General features: G+C 51.0%; 10 protein-coding genes across 10 annotated transcripts; 3 read left to right on the top strand and 7 right to left on the bottom strand.

Moving 5' to 3' along the window:
• Window positions 1–623: 623 nt before the first annotated feature.
• COCVIDRAFT_109698 (hypothetical protein) lies at window positions 624–3,145 on the bottom strand (the record flags this gene model as incomplete). The annotated part of the gene is made up of 5 exons (XM_014697199.1): window positions 624–1,377; window positions 1,429–2,530; window positions 2,584–2,820; window positions 2,870–2,972; window positions 3,026–3,145. 5 exons carry the CDS (start codon window positions 3,143–3,145, stop codon window positions 624–626), a joined length of 2,316 nt encoding a protein of 771 aa, XP_014552685.1.
• A 1,087-nt stretch (window positions 3,146–4,232) lies between these two features.
• On the top strand, window positions 4,233–4,949 carry COCVIDRAFT_109742 (hypothetical protein; the record flags this gene model as incomplete). Its single annotated transcript, XM_014697198.1, has 1 exon — window positions 4,233–4,949. The coding sequence occupies one exon, from the start codon at window positions 4,233–4,235 to the stop codon at window positions 4,947–4,949; it is 717 nt and encodes a 238-aa protein (XP_014552684.1).
• A 370-nt stretch (window positions 4,950–5,319) lies between these two features.
• On the bottom strand, window positions 5,320–5,547 carry COCVIDRAFT_109670 (hypothetical protein; the record flags this gene model as incomplete). The annotated part of the gene is made up of 1 exon (XM_014697197.1): window positions 5,320–5,547. The coding sequence occupies one exon, from the start codon at window positions 5,545–5,547 to the stop codon at window positions 5,320–5,322; it is 228 nt and encodes a 75-aa protein (XP_014552683.1).
• Window positions 5,548–6,952: 1,405 nt separating this feature from the next.
• Window positions 6,953–8,644, bottom strand: COCVIDRAFT_30014 (hypothetical protein; the record flags this gene model as incomplete). The annotated part of the gene is made up of 5 exons (XM_014697196.1): window positions 6,953–7,089; window positions 7,172–7,293; window positions 7,342–8,017; window positions 8,091–8,439; window positions 8,501–8,644. The coding sequence occupies 5 exons, from the start codon at window positions 8,642–8,644 to the stop codon at window positions 6,953–6,955; spliced, it is 1,428 nt and encodes a 475-aa protein (XP_014552682.1).
• Window positions 8,645–9,354: 710 nt separating this feature from the next.
• Window positions 9,355–11,808, top strand: COCVIDRAFT_109684 (hypothetical protein; the record flags this gene model as incomplete). Its single annotated transcript, XM_014697195.1, has 1 exon — window positions 9,355–11,808. One exon carries the CDS (start codon window positions 9,355–9,357, stop codon window positions 11,806–11,808), a length of 2,454 nt encoding a protein of 817 aa, XP_014552681.1.
• Window positions 11,809–11,899: 91 nt separating this feature from the next.
• Window positions 11,900–12,664, bottom strand: COCVIDRAFT_109653 (hypothetical protein; the record flags this gene model as incomplete). The annotated part of the gene is made up of 2 exons (XM_014697194.1): window positions 11,900–12,065; window positions 12,126–12,664. The coding sequence occupies 2 exons, from the start codon at window positions 12,662–12,664 to the stop codon at window positions 11,900–11,902; spliced, it is 705 nt and encodes a 234-aa protein (XP_014552680.1).
• Window positions 12,665–13,441: 777 nt separating this feature from the next.
• Window positions 13,442–15,013, bottom strand: COCVIDRAFT_109677 (hypothetical protein; the record flags this gene model as incomplete). The annotated part of the gene is made up of 1 exon (XM_014697193.1): window positions 13,442–15,013. One exon carries the CDS (start codon window positions 15,011–15,013, stop codon window positions 13,442–13,444), a length of 1,572 nt encoding a protein of 523 aa, XP_014552679.1.
• Window positions 15,014–16,437: 1,424 nt separating this feature from the next.
• COCVIDRAFT_19327 (hypothetical protein) lies at window positions 16,438–16,842 on the top strand (the record flags this gene model as incomplete). Its single annotated transcript, XM_014697156.1, has 1 exon — window positions 16,438–16,842. One exon carries the CDS (start codon window positions 16,438–16,440, stop codon window positions 16,840–16,842), a length of 405 nt encoding a protein of 134 aa, XP_014552642.1.
• Window positions 16,843–18,821: 1,979 nt separating this feature from the next.
• On the bottom strand, window positions 18,822–19,960 carry COCVIDRAFT_109767 (hypothetical protein; the record flags this gene model as incomplete). The annotated part of the gene is made up of 4 exons (XM_014697192.1): window positions 18,822–18,946; window positions 19,007–19,325; window positions 19,382–19,591; window positions 19,673–19,960. The coding sequence occupies 4 exons, from the start codon at window positions 19,958–19,960 to the stop codon at window positions 18,822–18,824; spliced, it is 942 nt and encodes a 313-aa protein (XP_014552678.1).
• A 1,523-nt stretch (window positions 19,961–21,483) lies between these two features.
• Window positions 21,484–22,077, bottom strand: COCVIDRAFT_41222 (hypothetical protein; the record flags this gene model as incomplete). The annotated part of the gene is made up of 2 exons (XM_014697191.1): window positions 21,484–21,756; window positions 21,808–22,077. The coding sequence occupies 2 exons, from the start codon at window positions 22,075–22,077 to the stop codon at window positions 21,484–21,486; spliced, it is 543 nt and encodes a 180-aa protein (XP_014552677.1).
• Between the last annotated feature and the right edge of the window lie 1,372 nt (window positions 22,078–23,449).

Raw genomic sequence — 23,449 nt, 5'->3', positions numbered from 1 at the left:
ATGCAGGAAATCACCTACTACAGGACACGGGACTCGGCGGGTATAGTAAGATGTCAAAGGAAGGGGGAAAAGAATTTTGCCATCCAACCCGGGCCTCGACACCAGCGATGCGCAAGTCGCTTTTGTACTGCGACCTTGCATCGAATGCAACGTCTGAACCTGCCCGCGAGCATCGTTGCGGCCCTGTGGTTGGCTGGCATGATAAGCGGCCCTATCTGACAGGGTAGAGATTTGAGCCGATCCGTCTTGGATCTCTTGGTAAAAAAGCAAGCCATACTACAGCAAGCAAGGCGCTAGCACATCTGCCTTGGAGACACACGGCAATCCTTCCGGACTGCCCTTGTCAAACTCTTGCAATAAATATTTGGTTATATATCTGCTTTCATTCTGGCCCCGTATCTCAAAACATGGCCGTGCATATCTTCGTACAGTGAACTCTTATTAAACAAATAATGACTGCCGGAAAATACCCAAGATGTCGAAGAGCCCCATGTCCCTGTTGCTCAACATCAGCGCCATGGCTGATTGCGCAATCCTGGCCCATGTCCCAAACGCCGTGCTAGAGAATCGCTGTAAGCAGTGCAGAAGCTTTAGAAAAGGAAATTCAACCCGGCAAACAATTACTATTGACCAGGCGTTTGCTCCTCCTCGGTGCTCGCAATCGCTTCTTCCCCCTCCATTGTCAACTCAACAGGCGTTGGTGCAATTCTCCGCCTCTTGTTCTCTCGCACGTCCTCCGTCTCCGCCTCTGCGACAGGGTTAAGATCTCGTTTCTTAGACAGCGCTGCTCCATCGTCACGATCGCATTCGCTCCTTTCGCTCTCTCTACGTCCGACCTGACCAATGTGTGGAACCCCACTGACTGAGCTACTGGCACTATGCGACCCACCCTGACCATGAGCAGGGGTAAGAGGCGGTGTCCACATAGGAACCGGCCCAGAGTTGGCTGCTGCAATACTCGGTACTGATGACATGACTGGTGTTGGTGCATTCATGTTGCTTTGATCTCCCGCTCCAGGAGCAAATGATGAGGCTGTAGCAATACTAGACACCGAGTTGCTTCTTGTTGGGCTGCCTGGTCTTGCGGGAACAAAGGAGCTTGGAGATGCTGGGAAGCCTGCAGATGGTTGTCTTTGCATTGGAGGTGCTGTTGCTGTTGCTGTTGCTGACATGCTCCCAGTTGTCGGCGTGGGTGTTGGGGTAGAATGATTGGATGCCTGGCTGGCCGCTGTGTTAATGGCGGCAGGTACATTTTGCTGTCTATTATGGACAGCCAATGGCCCTGTGTACTTGTCGCCCAGTTCTCCAGGAGCGAATGTTATCGAAGAGCAGAAACCATCCGAGGATGTCATTAGCAGCATGGATCCATCGTTAGACCTTTTCGAGTGTCAATAATTTTCTCAACTGAATGGTCTTTATATTTCTTACCAGGTGATGTCTGTGAAAGTGGCAAAGTGCAAGTTGCTAACTATGCACAGCGGCTTTTGCTGCTGCGTATCGTAAATGTGGATAGCATCTTGTGTTGCAACAGCATAAATCATGCGGTAAGGCAACGTAAATGCAGACACAGGCCCAGCGGGCGGCGCGGTTGGTGCAGATGCGTCGTTCTCATTAGGCTTGGGTGAAGGTGCTGAAACGCTTGGTGAGGGTGACGGGGCACTTGTAATGGGTGGTGGGTCCATTGATGAGTGCGATGTCGGGGGCTTTGAGGGCATAACCGGCTCAGGCAGAGAGGGGATCTCATCGTCCATGTTGGAGGTGTCAATGGTGATTTGCCTTGTCGGAGGAGCTGTTTGGCGTAGGGTGTAGTACACGGGTGAACAACGCACAGCAACCGAGGGCTTCTTGTGACCTGGCAAATACGCCACTGGAGGTTTGTTCAAACCGGCCCTAGTGTAAATGTAGACGGTGTTGGTAATGTCCTCCGCCGGCTTCGCCTCGCCTACAGACGGGTGCAGTGCCTTATATTGGCCTGCTGGAGTGAAGAGCAAGCTTCCATCTGGGGCGAACGTCAGACGTCGAAAGAAGGATGTGAGTGTCTCGTTGAAGTAGATGGGTGCATTTCGGATTCCAGTACCGATACTGCCAATGCTGGGAGAATTGGGCATGACCGCGGGCAGGGGCATGGATGGAGCTGGCGAAGCAGAGCGGCGCATCGAGGGCGAGGAGCCAAACGACGAGCGACGGCTATGCGAGGTCGGCGGTGGGTGCATAGTTGGCAGGGCGAGCGATTGCGGTGTGCCAGGCATTGAGGGTACAGGCGAGCCGATTGCCAGTGAATCCCCTACGAAAGAGGCGCGGCCGCCAAAGTCGGGTGGTGCAGGGCTATTTGAAGATACTCGTCGCGCAGGCAAATCCATCTTGGTGACCTTGCTGTGCTGGGCCAGGGAAAACTGGCCATCCTTGTTCTTCAGTGTGTAAATGTGTACAGATCGGTCCGACGATTGCGTCGCAATGTATTCGTTCATTGGATCCCAGGCCACACCTTGGACATAGTGGTTGTGCTCAGCAATCTGTCGCACAATGGTTCCTAGAGGTTATTGAGCAGCTGTGGGGAGAGTGGCGCAAGGGCAGATGTCGTACCAGTCTGAGCGTTGTAGATGCGGGCAATGTTGTCCATACTGCCCGTGATGAAGAAGACGCCGTCTGGCGACCAAGCAAGGTCGTAGATTTCGGAGCCTATGGATCTACACATGGCCTTGACTCGCCATGTCTCCTTGTCCTCGAGGCCTTCCTCGAAGTTTGTGTGGGTTGTCTGGTTCTCGGCAGGGACCCAGAGCAGGACATTGCCGTCGTCACCGGCGCTGGCCAGCATTTCGCCTGTACATGTTAGCCGTGGTGCGCGCATGCTGGATTGGCCTGGAAGTACCGCGGGGGCACCATCGTACTACGTTGACGGCTTGTGTGTGCTTGACGAGCGTTGACAGATACGTGACCTTGCGCTCTTCGCCATGCGTCTCGACGCTCCAGAGCTGTAGTTGGTGTTAGCGGATGCTGGCGGCTAGTGTCTGGTGGCATGACGCACGCGAACATTGTTGTCTCCGCCAGCAGTTGCTAGGCGGCCCTTTCCATGTGGCTCAAAATGGGCAGAGTAGATCGGGGCATTTTCATTGTGCCAGGAGACGAGGAGAGGAGCAGCCTTCATGTTGGACCAAGATGCGGCTGCTCATGGGCCGTATCAATGGTGAGGGAGTCGTGGATACAAGGCCAGGTGCGAACCAGTGAGTGGGAGTTATGGCGAGAGGGGGGGAATGTTGGTGATAGTGGCAGTGGTTGTAGTTGTGGTGGTGGTGTGAGACTATCAAACGGGTTGCTAGGCTGTTTATTGCTGGGGACAAGGGTTTAGTAGCTGGTGGTCAAGATCACGATGGGTTTCCGGAGGCTCGCGAGCAGCGGACTGTGGTGGATTGATGAAGGCAAGGCTAGGGCGAGGGAGCCAATGTTTTCTTTATCCGACTGCAGATCACTAGAGGTGGTCGTCGAGGCATTGCTGGGCCTGGGGGTGGTTGGCGCCATGTCTCTAAGCCGCCTGCACATGGACACGAACCGGGCAGCGCGAACGTTCCGCGTCTCCGGCTAGCCGCCTTGGGAACCCTAATTGACTGGTTTCACCGTCATACGGCCCAGGCACAACACAACACCCTCGCTGCCAGCTAGTCATTCGCCCTCCAAACACGAGCAACAAGAACACAAACAACGCCTGTTCTGCATGTGTCTTTGCAAGAGGGCGTACATGGACAGACATTCACGTGCAGCCCTTCTCTACCCGCGGGAACCTGTCCTGCTGCCAATGCAAACGCCCCCGAGCATGCTCGCGTGTGTCCATTCACCCCGGCCACGGCAAGCCAAAGATGAGACGCAAGCGAGATACCGGCCTTGTTACGACGCCACTTATGCACCCTACACTGACCATGTTTCTCATCAATTATGCGGCATGCACTATCGCCCGTCGTTCTGCCACCCATTGTCCATCCATCTTCAGGTGCAGCCCGCGCACGGGCCCCGGTGGATCGGGATCGCGTCACGTCTCCGGCGCAACCACTACACGGTGGAGTCGAGCACCCACAACACACGCCCACCCATTGGCTCCCACCTTGCAAGAGAAGCCGAGCAAAAGGACCGCACACTCCCGCCAACCCCCCTGGACTGCCTGCGGGAACCACCACAATCTGCCCATTACATACGTACGTGAATACGTACATGCCTGGTAGAATTTTCCGCTTGTCCTCAGCATGGCGGACCACGGACCCGCCCGCCTTGAAACTGAGCTCGAGCTACTACAGGCCATGTACCCCGACCACACACACTACAATCCCAACTCCCGCGAGTTTAAGTTCACCAATCATGGCCATTGCTCCTTCCTTCTTCGCTTACCGGAGACGTATCCCGATTCAGGATTTCCCGACATCATCTCTGCAACGGATGCAGCCAAGAATGATTTGCGGCTACGTCTGAGAGAAGCCGTAGCAGAGTTGACACTACTTGAGGGAGAGGAATCGCTCGATGCCATCGTTGCGACCTTTGAACGTCTCATCGAGTCTGCTTCTTCGGATCTGAATCCCCCTCAGAGTGCCAGTGCCACTTCTGATACCCCAAAAACAATCATCATATGGCTGCATCACCTTCTCAACACCAACAAGCGCAAACTTGCCCTCTCGCCCCCATCCTCGTCGCCTCCCGTCTCGGGTCTCACCAAGCCAGGCTATCCAGGCGTCCTCGTTTACTCGGGCCCATCCCCATCTGTCACCGAGCACGTCAATTTGCTAAAGGCCCAAAACTGGCAAGCCTTCCAGGTACGCTATGAGGAAGACGAGCTTTGGCACTTTGCACATGGTACAGGTGTCAAGGAAGTCGAGACCATGAGCGACGTTGTCAAGGGCGTCGAGGCACAAAATCACACAGCCAACGAACAAAAGGATAAGCTTCTCAAGGCCGTTGGTATAAAATAAATGTGTATCTTAAACTCGTATTCGGTACAGCGAGGAATCAAGGGAAGATTTCTTGCCAGCTGATGGCCGAAAAACCCGGAATCACGGAAACCGAAACGATCCGGACATTGCAGTAGTGCTGTTGATCATTGATTACATACACCGCGACATGGGTTGCATACGAATCTAACGTTCGATGCCTCAGCTGAGCCTCTCTGTTCGTCGTATATGTTAAGGCAGTCAACCATGTAATCGGTGGAAAACGGACTGATTTACCCCGACAAGGTCCTTCATAAGTCCGCCAAGGAGAGAAACCTAGCCCAACTTGGAAGAGCTAGTCTTATCCACTCCCTTGTCAGCTTGTCAGCGCTATCCCACGACGTTGAACGGCTTAACTCTCGGCCGTCAGCGACTTGCAACGACAAATGGCCTGAGATTCAAGACATCTATAGTAAATCTCCAATCTGCCCAAGCATTCAATTTCAGAGACAGATATGTAAAGACTATGCTCCATAATAGAGTAGCCTTCCTGAAGTATCGGGGCTCCTGTACTGTCCTGAAGCAGTCGACATTCAGCGTGTCTGGGCGTGTTACCATTTTCCACCTCTCTTCTACCCATACTCGATCGATCGTAGATGTTCTTTCTTAAAGTTTCTCTAGCGCTCCGACTTCTCAGCAATGGCGTGTGATATTCTGAACGAAAATCGAGAATGGCAAAAAGAGCTGTCAATGAATGATCCCGTTCTAATGCAGAACGTGGTCGAGTTGATCTGCGGAAGGCAAGTCGCTGCAGCTGCAGAAATAAGATGCATTCTTGGAGCTGATAATTCATCTAAAGTATGATTGTGGTAGCTGATTTCCAAGTTAAAAAGCGCCACCATGCAAGCCTCCTTCTCCCGCATCCTACATCATTTGAACATCAAGCGGATGTGTCCTGATGCTGTCATTCCAGATTCCCCATACGAACAAATTCACAAATTCCTACCAAAAGATCGAAAAGAAAGAAAATGCTAATATGTAGTGCAAACATCAATTCCTGACATGGTGCGTTTATGCTTGTGGAAAGCCATTGGAACAGTCGGGTCACGTGGGGAGTTACTGGAGGCTATGTGCAAGGGCTGGCCTGCAAGAAGTGGCTTTGTATACGTTCTGGGCCACGCCATGGTACAGCTATCCCTTGTCTTGGGCTCTTTCCGATCGGAATTGCTTTTTCGTTCCTGTTTGCTCCACGGCGGACGTCTCAAACACAAGAAAATCGCCAATGCACGAGATCAGCATTTTTCCCCTTAGCGGCTTGATATTCGACTATGGCGGTGTACCGAGACGAAGCTCAATCTGCTCGAAGCAAGTCTATGTTATAGTATTAACATGTATAAGGTCAAGCCATGCAGGTGATAACTGGAAATGCTAACGCCGATCGAGACCCTACCCAATAGCTTGCGTCGCAACCATCACGCCTCTACCGAAGCTTAATCCTACATGGGCCTGTGTGTTGCGGAGCGGACGATCTGGGGCGTTGCCAAATACGGGCGTGGCTGCTTTACGGCGCAGCCTAGGACAAATCTAAAACCACCCATGGCTTGGTCTTATAAGGATCTTCCAGTCCAGTAGATGTACTCATGTACTAGATTGAACATTGCTATTTAGTCTCCGGGTGCAGCTGGAGCTCCAACCTAAAACCGTCTCAAACATACACCAAGCCAAACATGTCAAGATCGAGCCAATCTGAAGTCAACAAAAAACCCTAGGCCTCCATGTTGATTGATTTGATCGTTTCCAGCACAGAATATCGCTTTAACCCAGCGGGGCTGCCATGGAGCCTTGGTGCCCATGTAGCCAATCTCGAACCCTCACATTACGGCCGCGATTGACATTTCCAAAGTTACGCCTTGTTGAGGCGCTGAATTTATAACATGAAGGGTGCTTAATGTCTAATGTAGATTTCTTCAGGTTGAATGCAGACAACTTTGCATGCTTCCCTGCAAGGAGTTTTGGTCCAATCATCGCTAATCTGTGACGGGAATTTAGTTCACAACTACCAAAGGTCGCGGCGTCAACCTCGTCCCATGACTGAATAGGTTGTCCGGGTCGTATTTGTGTTTCAATCCTTCAAGTCGTTTCACATTCTCACCAAAAATCTCGTTCGCTTCCACATCGGCATCTATTTCCATCAGCGTTGGAACGAGACTGTGCAAATACGAGAAGAAGGCTGCAGTGCTTTTTGCAACTCCAATTTCACTTACTTGCATAGTTGCCATACTGGCCGACTCCCCCGTCTTTCGAACGACCCGCAACAGTTTCGGAAGCCTTCTTCAGAAGATTTCGAGAGAATGTACGGATTTCAGCGTCGAGTGCTGGATCGAACCTTTGTATCATTAGTGTCAATCTCGCTTCACTCTTTATCCTCTCTCACCATTTGAAAATCGTAGCAACGTTGTAATAATCTCCCCGATTCGAAAACGACATCTGATCATTTGGCACTGCTATCACCTTCTTGTAGGGGACAATCTCGAACAATATCAGACTCTCATTCATTCGCTCGTGCGATTCGACAAACGCGTTGAACTCCGCATGCAGCTGCACAATAAAGTCTGGGTTCAAGGGAAGTTTGAAAGCGCCGCCGCCAAATTGTTTGCGTCCGTCGAAGCCTGCAGTGGCGTTGAGCAGGCTGTTTAGTTGTTCGTAGGGAATCATGGATGTCATATCTGCGATGGGACCGAGAGCGAAAAGGTCGGCGAAAAATGCTTTTGCCTCAGCTTCCGGACCGTTGTAGAAGAGCTGACAGAGAGCAACAGGAGCGTTTGCGGGCGGAGGCGCCGAAAAGCCCATTAGCATGGCCTGGTTCCCATCATTCGTTTCGTGGAACTTGTTTGCGAATGCAACAATCTGCGGGATCTTTTCCGGGGGGAATATCAGTGGCCCGGCGAAGACTTCGTTCTTTTGGTCGTAGGCTTGAAAGGTGAATGCGGTTGTTACTCCGAAATTCTGACCTGCGCCGCGTACGGCCCAGAAGAGATCTTCGTTTGAGGTTGCGGATGCAGTGAGTTGTTCTCCAGAAGCGAGGACAATCTCGACGGAGATAAGGTTGTCTAGTGTTGTCAATATTCGATTGTTATCAAAGGCAAACTAAACATAAAGTGCTAGGTATCAAAGGTAGCTTACCAATCGTCAGCCCATACTTCCCAGTTAGATACCCATATCCGCCACCAAGTGTCAGGCCCGCCACACCAGTATGGTTAACAGTACCTCCGACAGTCGCGAGACCGTACTTTGCAGCTTCGACATCGACATCTTCCCACAGGGCTCCTCCCTCGGCCGTGACAGTCTTGGCTTGAGGGTCTACAGTCACTTTGCGCATCTTAGAGAGATCAATTACGATCCCGTCTTCGATCGAAGCAGCGCCAGAAGTAGAGTGTCCACCTCCTCGGACGGTGAACGGGATGCTGTGTTGGCGGATCTGAGCGAGGGTTGCGGAGATGTCGTTGGGTGAGGTAACTAGCACGACAGCCGCCTGGTATGTTATAAGCCTAAAAATCCAAAAAAATGGAGAGAAGAAAGAAATCAATACTCACAGCTCTCTTGATGCAATGTTCACTCCATCTTTCAATGCTCTTCTCGTATGCCGGGCCGTCGCCGGGAAGCAGAACCTCGGCATTTGTATCTTTGAGTAACTCCTTGAGCGAGGAGTAGTCAAAGCTATAAGGATTCGAGCCCATCTTCGGATTCCAAGACTACCTGTGACTCAAAACCTCGTGATGCAGTATACGGAATAGATATGTAGAGAAGCAAAGACCAAATACTGGATTTCTGCAGGGGGAGATGACGAATTTATCTGCTTCTTAAGGTGAGACAACTTATTTGATTAGTATAACAGTCTGGTCATTTAAGTATGTTCTCGGCTGACTGGTTCAGTAAACAGAAGGATGCTGACGCGATGCGAGTGGTATAAGCGGGGCAATTCCGCACTCAGTCGACTGAGGGGCAAAGGATATGCAAATTAATTGCCGAATACGTAGCCACTACTGTTGTGCTATACCTATTTACCATCTTACAGGTCTCTTGTCTACTTGGCGCATTCTTGTATCTCTGGGAACATGTTGTAACAGGCAATTTCAGCTTTGTACGCAATATCGGATACGAGGGCCTAGCAGGTCTTCGGGTAGCGATCTCGGGCTAATGTGCTTGATTTTGGAAGACTTGGATACTAATTCTACATCTTGAACAGCACCATATTTGGAAGAGTAACAAGACAATTTAAATGCGACACCGTAGTCGATGAAGGTTGCTGCAAATAGTAAACATGTGATTGGACAAGTGGTGACGAACAAGGCCCAACTAGCGTGGACCCTGGAATTCGGTGCGGCGAACTTCTTTCTTTCCCGCAGCGGGCACTTCGCTCGTTAGCCACACGACGTGCAGTGCGATCATGCTGAAGACAAGGAGCGTCCAGTCCATCTGCGCATCATGTCGTCTCAATATCGCAATTTCGCGCGCCCGTAGCGCACGATTACCATTGAGGACTCAATCCGTACCGCTACAAGTCCGATCGGCCGCTTCACGAGGCTTCGCGCCACAGCGAACATTTTCGACAACACCTGCGAAGAGAGATTTGGACCGAGAAACCAAGGAAAATGTCCCACATTCTGAGGATGCACCTCCTTCTCCAACCGAAGCACTCAATTACGAAGTCAACGCGCGGAGGGCGAGGCAGCAATTCGGAGATATCTTGCCCAGGGACCATCTAAGTGCGGAAGAATACACGGTCTACGAGAGACTTTACGGAGAGCCCGTGTTTGTCGACCCAACAAAAGAAAACCAGGGACTCGACACAGTAGCTGAGGAAGAAATCATTCAAGAAGAACGGCCTGATGGCACTACGGTTTTGTTAAGGAGGACAAAAGATGGCGAGCTGGAGGAGATTGAGATTGTCGCTGAGAACGACGCTCTTGAGGAGGAAGACGCAGAGGCTACTGAGACGGCCGACGAGACCATGACACCAGAGGAGTGGGAGGCACGCAGAGAGGAAGAATTGCAGACATACCACGATGACGTCTATGAGCAGAGCCGAATACAACATGAGGAAGCAGAGGCTTGGGAGGACGTAGAAGAGTCACAGGAGGACGGTGATTTCATGCGCGCCCATCCTTTGACTATTGCTGGCCGCTTCAAGCCTTCACCTTCAACCGTGTTCTTGCCCAAAGAAACCTTGGTGGACCCCACTGCTCTTCTCCTGACCCGTGCCAATCACAAGCACCTTGCGGAATCTGCAAACCGAATTTTCGGTGGACGGGGTCTGCCCAACTCGGCCAGCACGGCTCCAGCACGCTTGGGCAATGAACAAAAACCAATTCCGCTTGATCCTTCGCAGTCGGACATGGGCAACATCGAAGCTGATGCATACATGGCATCTGTCCAACCAGGAACGTATGCGAGTGTCATGAGTGCCATGGTCGAGGTCCGACGGCGACTTGGGACTGGATGGTTAGAGCATATGCTGCAGAACAAGAAGGGTGGTACCATCCTAGATGCTGGTTCAGGAGGTGTTGGTGTGCTCGCGTGGCATGAGATGCTTGAGGCGGAATGGCAGCGCATGCATGAGGAATCAGGGAACACTTCGCACGGCGCTACCCCACTAGGCAAAGCGACTGTTCTGACTGCGTCTGACACACTTCGCCACCGCGCCAGCAAGCTATTGGAAAACACTACATTTATTCCTCGTCTCCCAGAGACCGTGACACCCGAAGATGAAGCCAACACGCAACAGCCACGGAAATTCTACGATGTTATCATTGCTCCACACACGCTTTGGCCTCTGCGGCAAGACTATCTGCGCAAAGAACAGGTCGAGAAGTACTGGTCTTTGCTTAATCCCAAGGGCGGTGTTTTGATTCTCATTGAAAAGGGACTGCCGCGAGGATTCGAAGTCGTTGCTGGCGCTCGTGCTTATTTACTGGACAAGCACATTGCCTCACCCGGTTCAGAAACCATTGAACGATCCGTTGAGTCTCAAGTGTCGCATCCAGACGAAGAAACCAGGTTTACCGAAAAAGAGGTTGGTATGATTGTTGCACCATGCACGAACCACAGTACATGCCCCATGTATCAGTCTACCGGTGTTTCTCAAGGACGCAAGGACTTCTGTTTCTTCAGTCAACGTTACATTCGACCACCATACCTTCAACGTATTCTGAATGCCAAAGACAAGAACCATGAAGACGTCCAGTTCAGCTACCTCGCTGTTCAACGTGGACGCGACCAGCGTCTCCCCCAGCACGACATTCTCGGCAAGGGTTTTGTTCAAGGAGAATCATCGACGGCAGCTGCTTTTGAAGGCCATGAATGGAAGGCTTCAGACGCGGATCCAGATCTAGCAACAGAAGAGCCTGTATTGACATCGACAGCCGACGTTAATCCACTTACGCTCCCTCGACTCATCCTGCCTGCCCTCAAGCGACGAGGTCATATTATATTGGACGTGTGCACACCAGCTGGTACACTAGAGCGCTGGACGGTTCCCCGATCTTTCAGCAAGCAGGCCTTCCGCGATGCACGAAAAGCCCGATGGGGCGACTTGTGGGCACTTGGCGCAAAGACACGTATTCCGCGCAGTGTGCGTCTGGGACGTCCAAGTGACGAGTTCGACAAGAAGGGCAGAAAGGTCAAGAAGGCCAAGCAGGTGACTATTGAGATTGGCATTGGTGAAAAGGACGGCAGGACGGTGGAAGAAGGACCTGCCAAGATCCTGGGCAAAGGAGGAAGAATGCTGGTCGGTGACCGTGACGGACGATATACGAGCGATCGAAAGATTCGGGGAAGCAAGGGCAGGAAAGGAAGGAAGAAGCAGATTGGCCAGGACTATGATGTTTTGGACGACATGTAAGATATGATTGATGTATGAGCTTTATGATGTACTACTACTATCCAAGTCCTAGCCGGCTTCAATCTTACCTCTAGAGATTTCTATAGCAATCTCACCCATCAAACCTGACATGGCCTTTTCCCTTTACAAACGTAGCCAGCCAAGGAACCTCGTTTGTGCGTTGCACCAGTTGAGCGTAGAACTCGCCGTGAGCAGGCCCATCAACCACATTACCCATTGGACTGCCATCCGGCTGTCTCTGATCAGTGTAGAAGAAACTAATTCGCCATCTCATCAGCCTCATCAACATTCTCAAGCATGAACAAAAAGAAACTCACCGATATCCCTCCCCCTTGTGAATCTCATCCGCAAGCCCAACCCAATACGCACTCGCACTCTTGCCCACCCCCAGCGTCACCAACGCATCCACCGGCAAAATAGTCCGATTCAACATATTCCCCGTAAAAATAAACGTCTTTTCCCCTCCCCCCGCTTCCTTGCCCATCTCTTTCCACCCCTTCACCGCCTCCTGCGCTGCCACATACGGACTCACAACATTTACATTCAGGTCCGCGGTAAACTTGTCGGCAGGGACGGACGTTACGACACCGGCGTCAGAGGGGGGAGTCATGGTGGCGGCGTTGTAGACGACGATGCTGGGGTAGGCGTGGAGGTCGGTGTGGATGCGGGTGAAGAGTGGGGGGATGCTGGAGGGATTGGTAAAGTCGGCGGTTAGGGAGAGGGTGGAGGTGGAGGTGGAGGTGCCGCTGCGGGAGGCGGTCGCGATGCGGTAGCCGAGGGAGGAGAGGGAGGAGGCGATTGCAGTGCCGGCGTTGGGGCCTGCGCCGAGGATGAGGGCGATGGGTTTGGGGGACATGGTGCTTGGTGTTTTGGTGTTTACGGGTTTGTACTAGTATATTGTTTGCACGTACAATGGGGTTGGAGTTTGTTTAAGTATGTAGTTGATAGTGTAGTCATTATGCGTCTTTTGATTGCCAAGTCCGCAGCTCGTCCGCTTGTTCATCTTCTCGTTTGAATTGTTCCTCTTGACGTTTATAGTAAGCCTTTCCCCAGATCGTCTGGTGGTTCAATGTACACTATAGTGCCCAGTCTGTTGAGCGCGTAGACTAATACGAATGCGGAAAGAGGATCATGGCAACATTGCATACCTGATGGTTTTGTTTGGTCGAGATGTTGTGGAGAAAAGCCGAACAAGCTTCTATCTGTGGGCGTACATGCTTAGCCAATCTTGCGCTTGCTTGGTAACAAGACGGCCTTTCCCCTGTTTGACATATCCTCACCCAAGCGATGTTAGTAAGCTGATTCACTCACATCATCTCAACAAAGGCAAATGGCTAAAAATGTGGATGGTGGTAATTAAATGATTGCTAACGTGGTCTATATACATCCGAAACCCCTCTCAGCCAAAATCTAGTCAAAATCCTCGGTTTCCCTATAATCCATACATAGTAAAGGGGTATATATCTCTCTCAACGGTTTTTTTTAAACACCAGTGCAAGTGCTGCGCCTAAAAAGACAAGCGTGTCAGCGCCCAATCGCGCTGAGGATGCACCCATATAATTCGCTCATCCGACGCCGTGCGATGCAAAAAAGAACAAAGGAAATCATGCGGGCAAAATGAAAGGCATGTTGCTCAAATGAGCAGTCCGACACCGAGACTGACGGGGTTCAGGCTGGCCTCGCGGCTCTCTATGCTGGGCCGTCTCTTGTCAATGGTGTCCAACTGGCGGGCGGCATCTGCCGCCATGGGCGCCTTGCCAGTTGGTGAGGGCGGGCCTGATGGACCCGTCTCATCGGTGTTTGACTTTGAGTTAATAGGGGCGAGGTCTTCGCCAAATGAAATAGACGTTATAGAATCATCGCTAATACCCCGGACTGGGGAGCTTGGTCGTTCCGGTACAATGGTTGCAGGCTCTGTTTCGTCTGCAACTGGCGCGGGGGGATCTTGGCTTGCGCTGGTGTGAGACGGTCTCCTGGTCTTGGGAAAACCATGTGCATCATAGCGCGGCGGGTGGGCGGTGTACTCAACAAGCATGTGAGCCTTTACGCTGATGCGGAAACGCTGACCCTTGGCAAAAACAACATCGCTTACCCGCGGTGACGAAGCGAGCAGTACAGGTGCACAACGGCGACGGTAGCGCATCATTTGCGCGGGCGAAGGTGGAGGCAGAGGTGTCGACTTGGGGTCGGATCCGTTCTCGGATTGCTGGTCATCGGCCTGGTCTTGGGAAGAGACACGCACCAGAGACTGTTGGGCCTCTCGTGTAGGGAAGCGAACATCTTCTGGGTCAAAGTCGTCAAGCTCAGCATCGGCAGAGGGAGATGAGCGGCTTGTGCTTGGCTCGCGGTTTCCTGCTAGGTTGGGGTAGAGTTGTCGCATAATCTGCTCCTGTTCTGCAATCAGGCGACGGCCAGCTTCTATGCTTGACAAACCCTCGAAATTTTCTCCAACCTGTGCAGCATCCAAGACTCGCTGCCTGCGACTCCTTCGGGGCAAACTTCTGTAGCGAGGCTCGCTGCGATCCTCTAGCGGGGCGCTAATGTCAATGGCAGCACAGAAGGATTCCACCCAGTCGAGCATGCTTTCCTCGGATTGGGGGCACAGCAAGAATTGTTCAAACTCGAGGCGGAGTCGGATGGGATGTTCCCTTACGGGCTCGAAGAGTTGTGGGTCCGACTCATACAGCTTGGGACGAGCTGCAACAGGGACCAAATGAACAAACGGAGATTTTGGCACCAAAGCCGATTTCTTAACATCAGAGGCGACGCCGACCTCAGCATGCTGGAGAGAAAACGTCTTGAGCAGACGGCCGGGTGAGGCTGACTTGTTCTTGCTGAGAAGGTGCGGGTTCTTGATGCGATAGAGGCTTAGCTGAGTGCCGCGGAGGATAGCGTAGACGTCGGTCCACTCGCGGTGACCCGAGACTTGAAAGGGCGACGAGAGTTCCTGCTTGATTCCCACAATGCCCTCGATGTCGACGGTGCAGGTGTAGGGCGGTGGAAGAGGGGTTGTGTGGACGGCATCTTGCTCTGCTTTTGTTCGGGCTTGGAGCCTTTGCATAGTCTGGGGGTCAATGGCACAGGCATACGAGGGCGGAGAGCCAAGGGGCAGTTGGGCGTGTGTATGGTAAGTATTATGATATCCATACGTGGCAGCGGCGCCAGAGTTTGCCGAGCGGGTGCGCGTGGTTCGACTTCGCGACATGGTGTCGGTAGCAGCTGGGTCCATAGGAAGAGGAAGCCAGGATTGCGGGTCTGACGGGGGGGGGGGGTGATGTGTGTTTGGACACACGGAAGCGCGGCCAGCAATGGGCAAGGCGGGTATTTATTTTGGGCGTCTCAGCCAGACGGGAAGAAGCAAGAAAGCGAGAGGGTGCAATGTGCTGTGGAGAGGCGAGCCAGGCGTGTTTGGGTATCTCTGGGAGGTGCGACAGGGGTAGTGTGGGCGTAAAATGAGCGACGCGGATGGGGCGTCTGGCGTCTGGGTGGACTCCGAAGAAAGAGCGCTCGGGTGGGCAGCAGCTTTGGAGAGGGAGGAGAATGGGGGCAACGCATTTGCGGCAGCGCGTCGTCTTTAACAGATGTCAAGGAGCAGCGAGGGCTGGGAACGAGTCCGGGCTGGGCCAGGCAGGATGTGGGACGGCGTCCATGGGCGTGGGAGGGGCGGCGGCGGCGTGATAGAGTTAAGTAGGGATGGCCATCACTGGGTGCTATCAGGCGGCCCTGCAGGAGTTTTGCCGTGCAGACCATGTTCCAGATCTCGGTTGCAGGCCACGCCCGGCTGCTGACTCAGGCCCCAGCACGCCCCAGCACGCCCCAGCGCCCTACCACACTAACCCGTCGCTGCTGCTATCTGCTAGGCCGCCGACTATTCAGCGTCGGCTGCGCGCGTGGCTGCAATGGATGAGCCTTGATTGCCATGCCAATGCAGCGGACAGTGCCAGTGCCAGTGCCACGCTCTGTCCAGTCGTCCATGACTTCATCGCCCGCCGCCACCAACCAAAAGGCCGTGGCATGGACGGACTCGCGCCCGGTGCAACGACAGCCCCGTCGTTCCTTCCTTGCTGCTGTGTTTATCCTCGTCTGTTTGTTTGCATGCCCCAATCCGGCCATGTACTTACATCCACTAGCACCCGCCGCATATACATACATATCCATGTATCATCATCCATGTCCCTCCTTCACCTCCACCTACTACTTACATACTTTACCCCGCCTCAGTCAGACGACTCCTCTAGCACATGCACGCCTGCACCACGCACGTCTGGCTGGCACTGCACTATGCTCTTCGCGGCTCCCCTCCCCAGACTGCATCCCAGAGTCGCCTTGATTATGACATCCCACATTACTACGCAAACACTCCCCTCAGCTGCGTCTAAGCACCGTCAGCCTGTCATCGTACTCAAGCCTCGACATCGACATGCTGCCCTGTGTTTGGTCGCACAAACCCCTTAGCCACTGCGCCGCCCGTGACATGTTTATTTTGACTCCAAAAAAAAAGAAGCCACCCTCCACATAAGCCGTGTCCGCGCAACATGGCCATCGAAACTATTGCTTCTTGTCTCGGCCGACGCCCGCTGTCTGTCTTTGCAGCCATGCAGCCATGCATGCTAGACGCGCCATGTAGCCATGTCTTCTCCTCCTCCTCCTCCTCCTCCTCCTCTACGGTCATGCATCCATGGCCACGCGCGTGTTCCCCACAGACAGATGACACGGCTTGGTCCATGGCCCTGCCACTTCAGCCCTCCTCTGCCGCCGCTGCGTCAATCAACCCGTTGTGCATCCATCAGCGCTATACGCTGTCTCACCGCTTGCGCTCCTGCCGCCATAGCCCGGCCGTTGCTCTGCGCCTGCTCCGCCGCTGCGATCGTCATCTTTGCATCCAAGTCTCTCACTTTTGAAACACTGACAGCTCAGCAATCTGAGATAACAAGCCTACAATGCTTAGAAGTCGCGCCACAACAACACCCGTCCACCTGTCTCGTCAGCACCGACTCGGCCTTGTCGACGATCTTCATCGCACAAATGTTTTAGTTTACGAGCTGAGCGGGGATACTGGGTGAGTCTAATAACCTGACTGCATGCAGATCACACAAAGGCCCTATTCCAACCACCACATCATTGGCACCGTTACTCAACTCCGACCGTCCAAGAAAATGCCCATGCAATCATTCGTCGCCCTCTGGAAATTCGTCGAGGGGGCCGTGCGTCCACTAGCCACCGCTCAACACGGGGGGGCCATTCGGATCTCCATCGTCAAATCCTTAAAACATCGCCCTTCTGGTCCACACCCAACAAGAAAAAAATCCCATCCACCTCACCTGTACACCTAATTTTGGTGGAGCTCCCCTCAAAAGTGGACACAGAACCACTAGAACCAGCCTGCATACACTATCTACAGACCCACTCCCGAGCTGCGGCAAGAACCCAGATTACCCTAGGTTCCCACTGTTCCTGCAGCTGCCTCTTGCCCACCCCCACCGGTCCGCAGACCCAGAACGTTCGCAATCGCCCGTTAGGAATCTTCTTTGTAGATCAACGGTACGGTTGCGTATCGCCTCATAGTGGAGTCATCTTGCCATTTTCTATGCACGAGGTATACCTCTTTGAGTAGCGAGAAAAATTAATCGCTCACGATATGCGTTTGCTGGCCACGCCACTCTGCAGCACGATTCGCCCGCGATACCCCTCAGCGGAAACACAAAGTTTGCGATAAAACTGGATTCTAGAGTGAGAATTAGAATGCGAAAAAAAATCCGATGACCAAAAAAAATAGTACTTATCTGAAACACAATTCAATCGGCAAGTTCCATAAGTCCGCGGAAATCATCGTCACTCCAAACTGCCTCAATCAGGAAACTATTTACGTACGCACACTACACCCATCTATTCTTGACCCATGCACGTCATCTTTCCCATCTCCAGTCATGCTACTCACAGCACTTTGCACACAAAGTACAGAAAAAGCAATCTAGTCCACCCTCCAAAATGTCATGCACACCAAACCTGCGTCTGGTGCAACGTCATTCATGATTCGTTGAGAATACTACACAAAGACACACTTAGTCATGTGTCACTTCAATGATTGATAGAATAAACACGCAACACACAAGCTTACATCCCTCCAATCACTCTCAAAAATGGTGCACACAGGTACACACGGTTATCACCGCCTGTTCTTCATGCACCATCAAAAATAGCACGCATATCGCCATCTTGCAGCTTAAAAACAAAGAATACATATATCTTGCATCGCTCAATCAGTCAACACATGTGCATCTGCATGCGCCGCCACCTTTTGTTTTTTTTTGGTACCTACCCCCAAGCCCATTCAACCCAAACAATGAAACACAAAGACAAAAAAAACTAGCAAAACAAGTAAATCAAGTAACGCCTCCAAAAATACCCCTCGGAACAATGACTACACCGTACCATCAAAAATCGTCTTTAAACGGTAGAACTAACAAAAAACAGAAATAGATCTGACTAACGTACACTGTACATAGTTGGATCGAGGAAAACAAGGCAAAAAACAAAAAAAACAAAAAAACAAGGGCCGAACCGGAGTCGAACCGGTGACTTCGGGAAGGCGGTTTTTGGGAGAACTGCAGTCCTACACTCTACCACTGAGTTACCGGCCCAGTGGAGATGACGATTTTCTGAATTTGGATGAATATGTATTACGGTCAATAGTCCATCTGAAGAAGGATCGGATGAAAGTAGCCCAGATCTGTGCTTACCCCGCGCATCATCCTCGGTACGTATTACCGCTTACTCTTTATGTCATCACACCGTGACTGTCAACACCCTATTCCCCAGATTTGCAATTCTTCAAGTATCCAAAACGAGTCATGAGCATCTTGCCTAGAAACCTTCTTATACATCTTTGTACAGTAATATACATAGCTCGCCATCGTATAGTACAAGTTTGCTGCCATTGTATTCATACACTGTCATCTTCCATCTCCTCCCCTCATACCTCATCCACCTATCTTTACACTAGATATTCCACCTTACTCCCACCGCGTCTCCTTCTTAAGCGGCTTCTCCCAATCCTTGATGTGGTCAGAAATAACCTTGGCAGCCTGATCGGCTGTAAAGTTGCGGCCGATGGCTTCTACGAAGTCGCCTTCTGGATCTATACCCAATGCATTAGTCTCGATTCTCGTTTTTTTTAATTCTGCCTTGGACAACATACCCATGAGATAAAAGTAGATGCTATGATCAACCAGATAGTCCTGGCCAGGCTTGACGTTGTTCGGTGTGCTAAAGTATACCCTGTACGCCTTGCACGTGCTCTTAATCTGCTCGTAGTCGCCCGTCAAGCCAATAAAGTCCGGGTGAAACTCGGCTAGGTATTCCTTGAGCACCTTGGGGTTGTCGCGCGCGGGATCGCATGTAATCATGATGGGTAGGAGGACGTTTCCACATTCCGCCACTACCTTGTCGTACATGAGGGCCATCTTGTCGAGTTCGTCGGGGCAAATGTCCGGGCAGTGGGTGAAGCCGAAGTAGACCTGTAATGACACAATTAATTTACTTTACCCAAAGGTTTGTAAAGCCATTGCCATACCAATGAGTATTTTCCGAGCATATCCTCGTTACTGAATGGCTTCCCATTTTGATCTACTAGCTGGAATGGTCCACCGACTTTGGGCTTGCCTATGCCTTTGGTCTGCTCGGCTATCCGCTTCCGTGCCAGGCGCTCCTTCTCGTACGTGAAATAGGCCCATAATCCTCCGCCCGCTGCGATGAAGAGGATGGCAGCTGTCAGGTTGAATGGCTAGACAATATGTCAGCTATTGAACGTTCAGTTCACTCCTGCTCTATTCAACGCATCTATTCGAGTAAATATTGAACGTACCCCGCCCTTGTTCCGTGCCCGAATCTGGTCAATTGTCTTGAGCTTGCTTCGCGATGCTGATTGTGAAAACGTCCGTGTCTGTCCGCCCAAGCTGCCTGCAGTCTTCCCTGAGCTAATCTGTGTTCTTTGTAATTCCCTCAAACATGTCGTCTTCGGCGCGGTGCCATTCCGTGAGGATGCAAGCGCATTCGTTGTGCTTGAAGCAAAGGCTCGTTGCGGGACGGTCGCAATGCGTGAATTTCTCAGGTTCTTAGCGGCCGTGGCCAAGCATCTGCTCGGTGTGGACATCGTAGTCGCAATGTCGAATGGATTTTGGTGGTCTGGCGGGGCGTGGCGGACGTTGATGCGGGATACTTTTCGCAATTCGAGATGCAAGATTGGTGCACGGGCCAGACTCGAATGACATCGCCGGCCAAAATCCATGCACGACTAGTGGGAATATCAATTCGACGTTTTCGAACCAACAAAAATACGGTTTGCAGATATATATTGAAAACTACCAACACTAGCGGTTCGTTTATGTACTGAACATTAGCAGAAACAAAGTTTTTATCGTATCAACAGCCAGGAATGAGAGCCATAGCAGCTCGCAAGTTATTTTAGAGAATACCAAGATGGCTAATTTGAACTCGAATTCGTTATGCAAATTATTGTGTACGTACTGAATATGGCAACTGTCTGTCTTCAACCGTAGACCAAAACCCAGCAATTTAGCTTATAGTGAGAAGACTCGGGGAAAGAAAAAGCGGCAAATCAACTTAATTTGTATTCCAACAATACAATAAAAACTAGTAGATATTGCGCTAATTGTTGGTGATATAACTCCTTCGAGCGTTGCTAAAGTATCTAAGACTTCTTTCTCAAAGTTCTGTCTCACTACCAAGCATTTCCATGAGTGGCACTTGCCTCGAGCAACCCCTGAGCAGCCATGCAGCCGGATCATAGAAGACAGGTAATAACGTACGATGTTCCTGTTTGAAGATGTATCTGCTAACCAAGACCGTGCATCCTTCACCCAGGTCGTTCTCTTTGTCGGTGCATGCTCGCAGCTAAAAATAGCACCACTTTTGCGCCCAACCATATAACACACCTCTGTTATAGCTAACCCCTTTTCATGTTCAGTCTAAAATGTTTGTGCGTTCGTATTATGATGGGGAGCTGTGCATGCAAATAGCTGGTCGACTAGGCATTTACCCATTTGCAGTCACAAAACTAGTCTATGAATCTTCTATACTAATCATCCATGAACTGTGCAAATAAGCACCATATAAGCAGTGTACTAAGAATGAAGAGCGACAGAGTGTTAACCTAGAATAAAAGAGTGGTGCGTAAGATCAAAGTGGGGAACGTTGCAATCGATCCCTTGATTTATTGGTGAACGTGCCACAACATGCCCAGTGACTTTATTTGAGTTTCAATAGCTAGCACGTCCACGGATCACTGGACAGTGTACTAGATCATCCTCATTTCTGTGAGTAACTGACGTACGTGCAGTTCAATTATAGTGGGATAATGCGTTTAATGCTCCTGTCCAAAAGATCATATAGCTGACTACTATGTATTCGCACATATGGAATCACTGATATCATTTCCCTAAATACAACGAGATTTACAAAAGACCATTGGAGCTATCTCTAAGACTTTATATGCTTTGTACATGTTTGAAAACAGTCATCGAGAATTGGTCCACGTCCGATCGTATTTGTATACTGTCCCAGACTACCCGAGCACTTCTCATCAAAATTCAAGAGCAAGACTTCCGTCCGCACACCCCTACCGATGGATCTTTCCTAAACTTGATAACTGGGTATTTACACACATTCGTTGCAGAAACATCTGCCGGTGTCATAACCGTAGCTAGTCAAACCCCCATCCCACCATCCAGCATGGTACCATCCGCATGTCCTCGTAATGGCAGCACTCAGCTGAGCACGTCGTTCTGCAGTGCATTGGACTGAGTTAAGAGCATAGTTGCAAAAGAATGCAACGGTATTGCCACGAACAGAGTAGTAGTTGTGGCGGCCCTTGGTCGGTCCATAGTTGCTGCACTGGTAATCCAGATCAGCGTTTGCGGCATCAGTGTCCTACAATGAATTAGTTGCTAGCTTTTCGTAGTAAACTCCTAGAATACTGACGCCATGATGCATGTTTGCTTTGTCAGGGCCCTGGTTGCAAAAAGCGCCTTCACGCGCCTGGAGACGTGAAGCGCGGATGGAGTTCACTCTCTTGGTATAGGCGCTCAATTCTGTGGCAGAGAAGTCTGTGGCGTTGCCAATCTTGACGTGCACATCAACACCGTTGGCATCGACATGGTGCTCGTAGACACCATCTCCAGTGCCCTCGGGAATGATGAAAGCACTAGAAGCGCTGAGGAATGCAAGAAGGAGAACGTTCTTGAAATGCATTGCGGAAAGATGTGAAGAAAAGTTGATTGATCTTGTTGCTTGTAATCTTCGTGTGTATTAATGGGGATAATGATGCGGGAGACTCCATCCTTTATACCTTTTTTCTGCCCATCCATTTCTCCATTTCTCCATAGAATACTCGCCTATATTTTTCGGACGTTGGCGAAGAAAACGTTGTAGTAACAGTTTCATGGGTCTAGGCTCAAGAAGGGAAATGCACCTTTCAGAGGCACGATTAGGCTTGTTGCACATGGGACTAAGCCTTGTGATCATACCTGCTACTTTACTAACAACGCATGGGAAATTTGAGTTAGGGTCTGGATAAGCACTACCTGGAAGCACGATCAGGCGTGCTGCATGAATGTCGTGCCAACGAGTATCGTTATGTAGGGCTCGCTATTCGCTGAGATCTGGTTTTGGTCAGTAAGCCAACACGCTACACCAACCCTAGCAATGGTTTATGTACATTCAATCGTTACCAGCCGCTTAGTGAATCTCTTCCGAGACGCATGATACGGACCACTCAGCAAACTCGAGATTTGCACGAACAAGTCAACATCGCCTTTTTGAAGTCTTTGTAGTGGAACTTCAGTACCAAGTCTTTGATCACTTCTCAATTCGCGACTTACATCTACGTGTAGCATTTTAAGAGTGTGGCGTGTCAGCGCACCGTGCAGGATGGTGACCCTGGTGCTATCCCGTATTTCTTGGCTAGAAGCGGCAGATACGCGAACGACAAGCCGCTAATCTTGCCCGCCTAAGATGGCTGCGACAGGTGCAGCTGAATAGATTGGGGATATCATATATGGCCCCCACGGGTGTATGTAGGTGTGACGGGCGCCTGAGAAAACCAGGAAAGGCCTCAAGCAGCGAGTGCCTGGATGCATTCCTATTATGGAGGTCTTGCTCTGTGAGGGACCACCGCTTTGAAGCGAAAAAAATCTTCACTGAACATGGCCACTTGGGAGAATCTTGTACCGAGATTATTCAGTCCCCTAATGCCTAAATCACGGCTCTTACTAGCGCTTCTGTCTGTTCGAGTTTCATCGAAGGAGTTTACTAATAACAGGTTATACAGGAAGCATTGCAATGCAAACAAAAGCTCCCGAAGCTACCAAACTCTTTAGCTACATGACACTGCCACGCAATGTGAAGTCCTTCCTGTTACTGTACATTATCTACTTACATCAAGGCGCATTTCAATGTAGTGAATCAAATTGTTTAGATCATTCGATACATGACTTGTAGGTACAGGGAAAATACATGTCCAAATTCCCTACTATCTTAGGAACTTATTTTAAGCTTCTGTCTTGTAGAATAGCTTTTATGAGAGCCACAAAGCCCATTCCATTACCTCTCTGGAAGCTTTGGT

This window comes from Bipolaris victoriae, assembly GCF_000527765.1.
Source record: "Bipolaris victoriae FI3 unplaced genomic scaffold scaffold_104, whole genome shotgun sequence".
Classification (NCBI taxonomy): domain Eukaryota; kingdom Fungi; phylum Ascomycota; class Dothideomycetes; order Pleosporales; family Pleosporaceae; genus Bipolaris; species Bipolaris victoriae.
The sequence above is the reverse complement of the archived record's forward strand: the minus strand, read 5'-3'. Positions and strand labels throughout refer to the sequence as shown.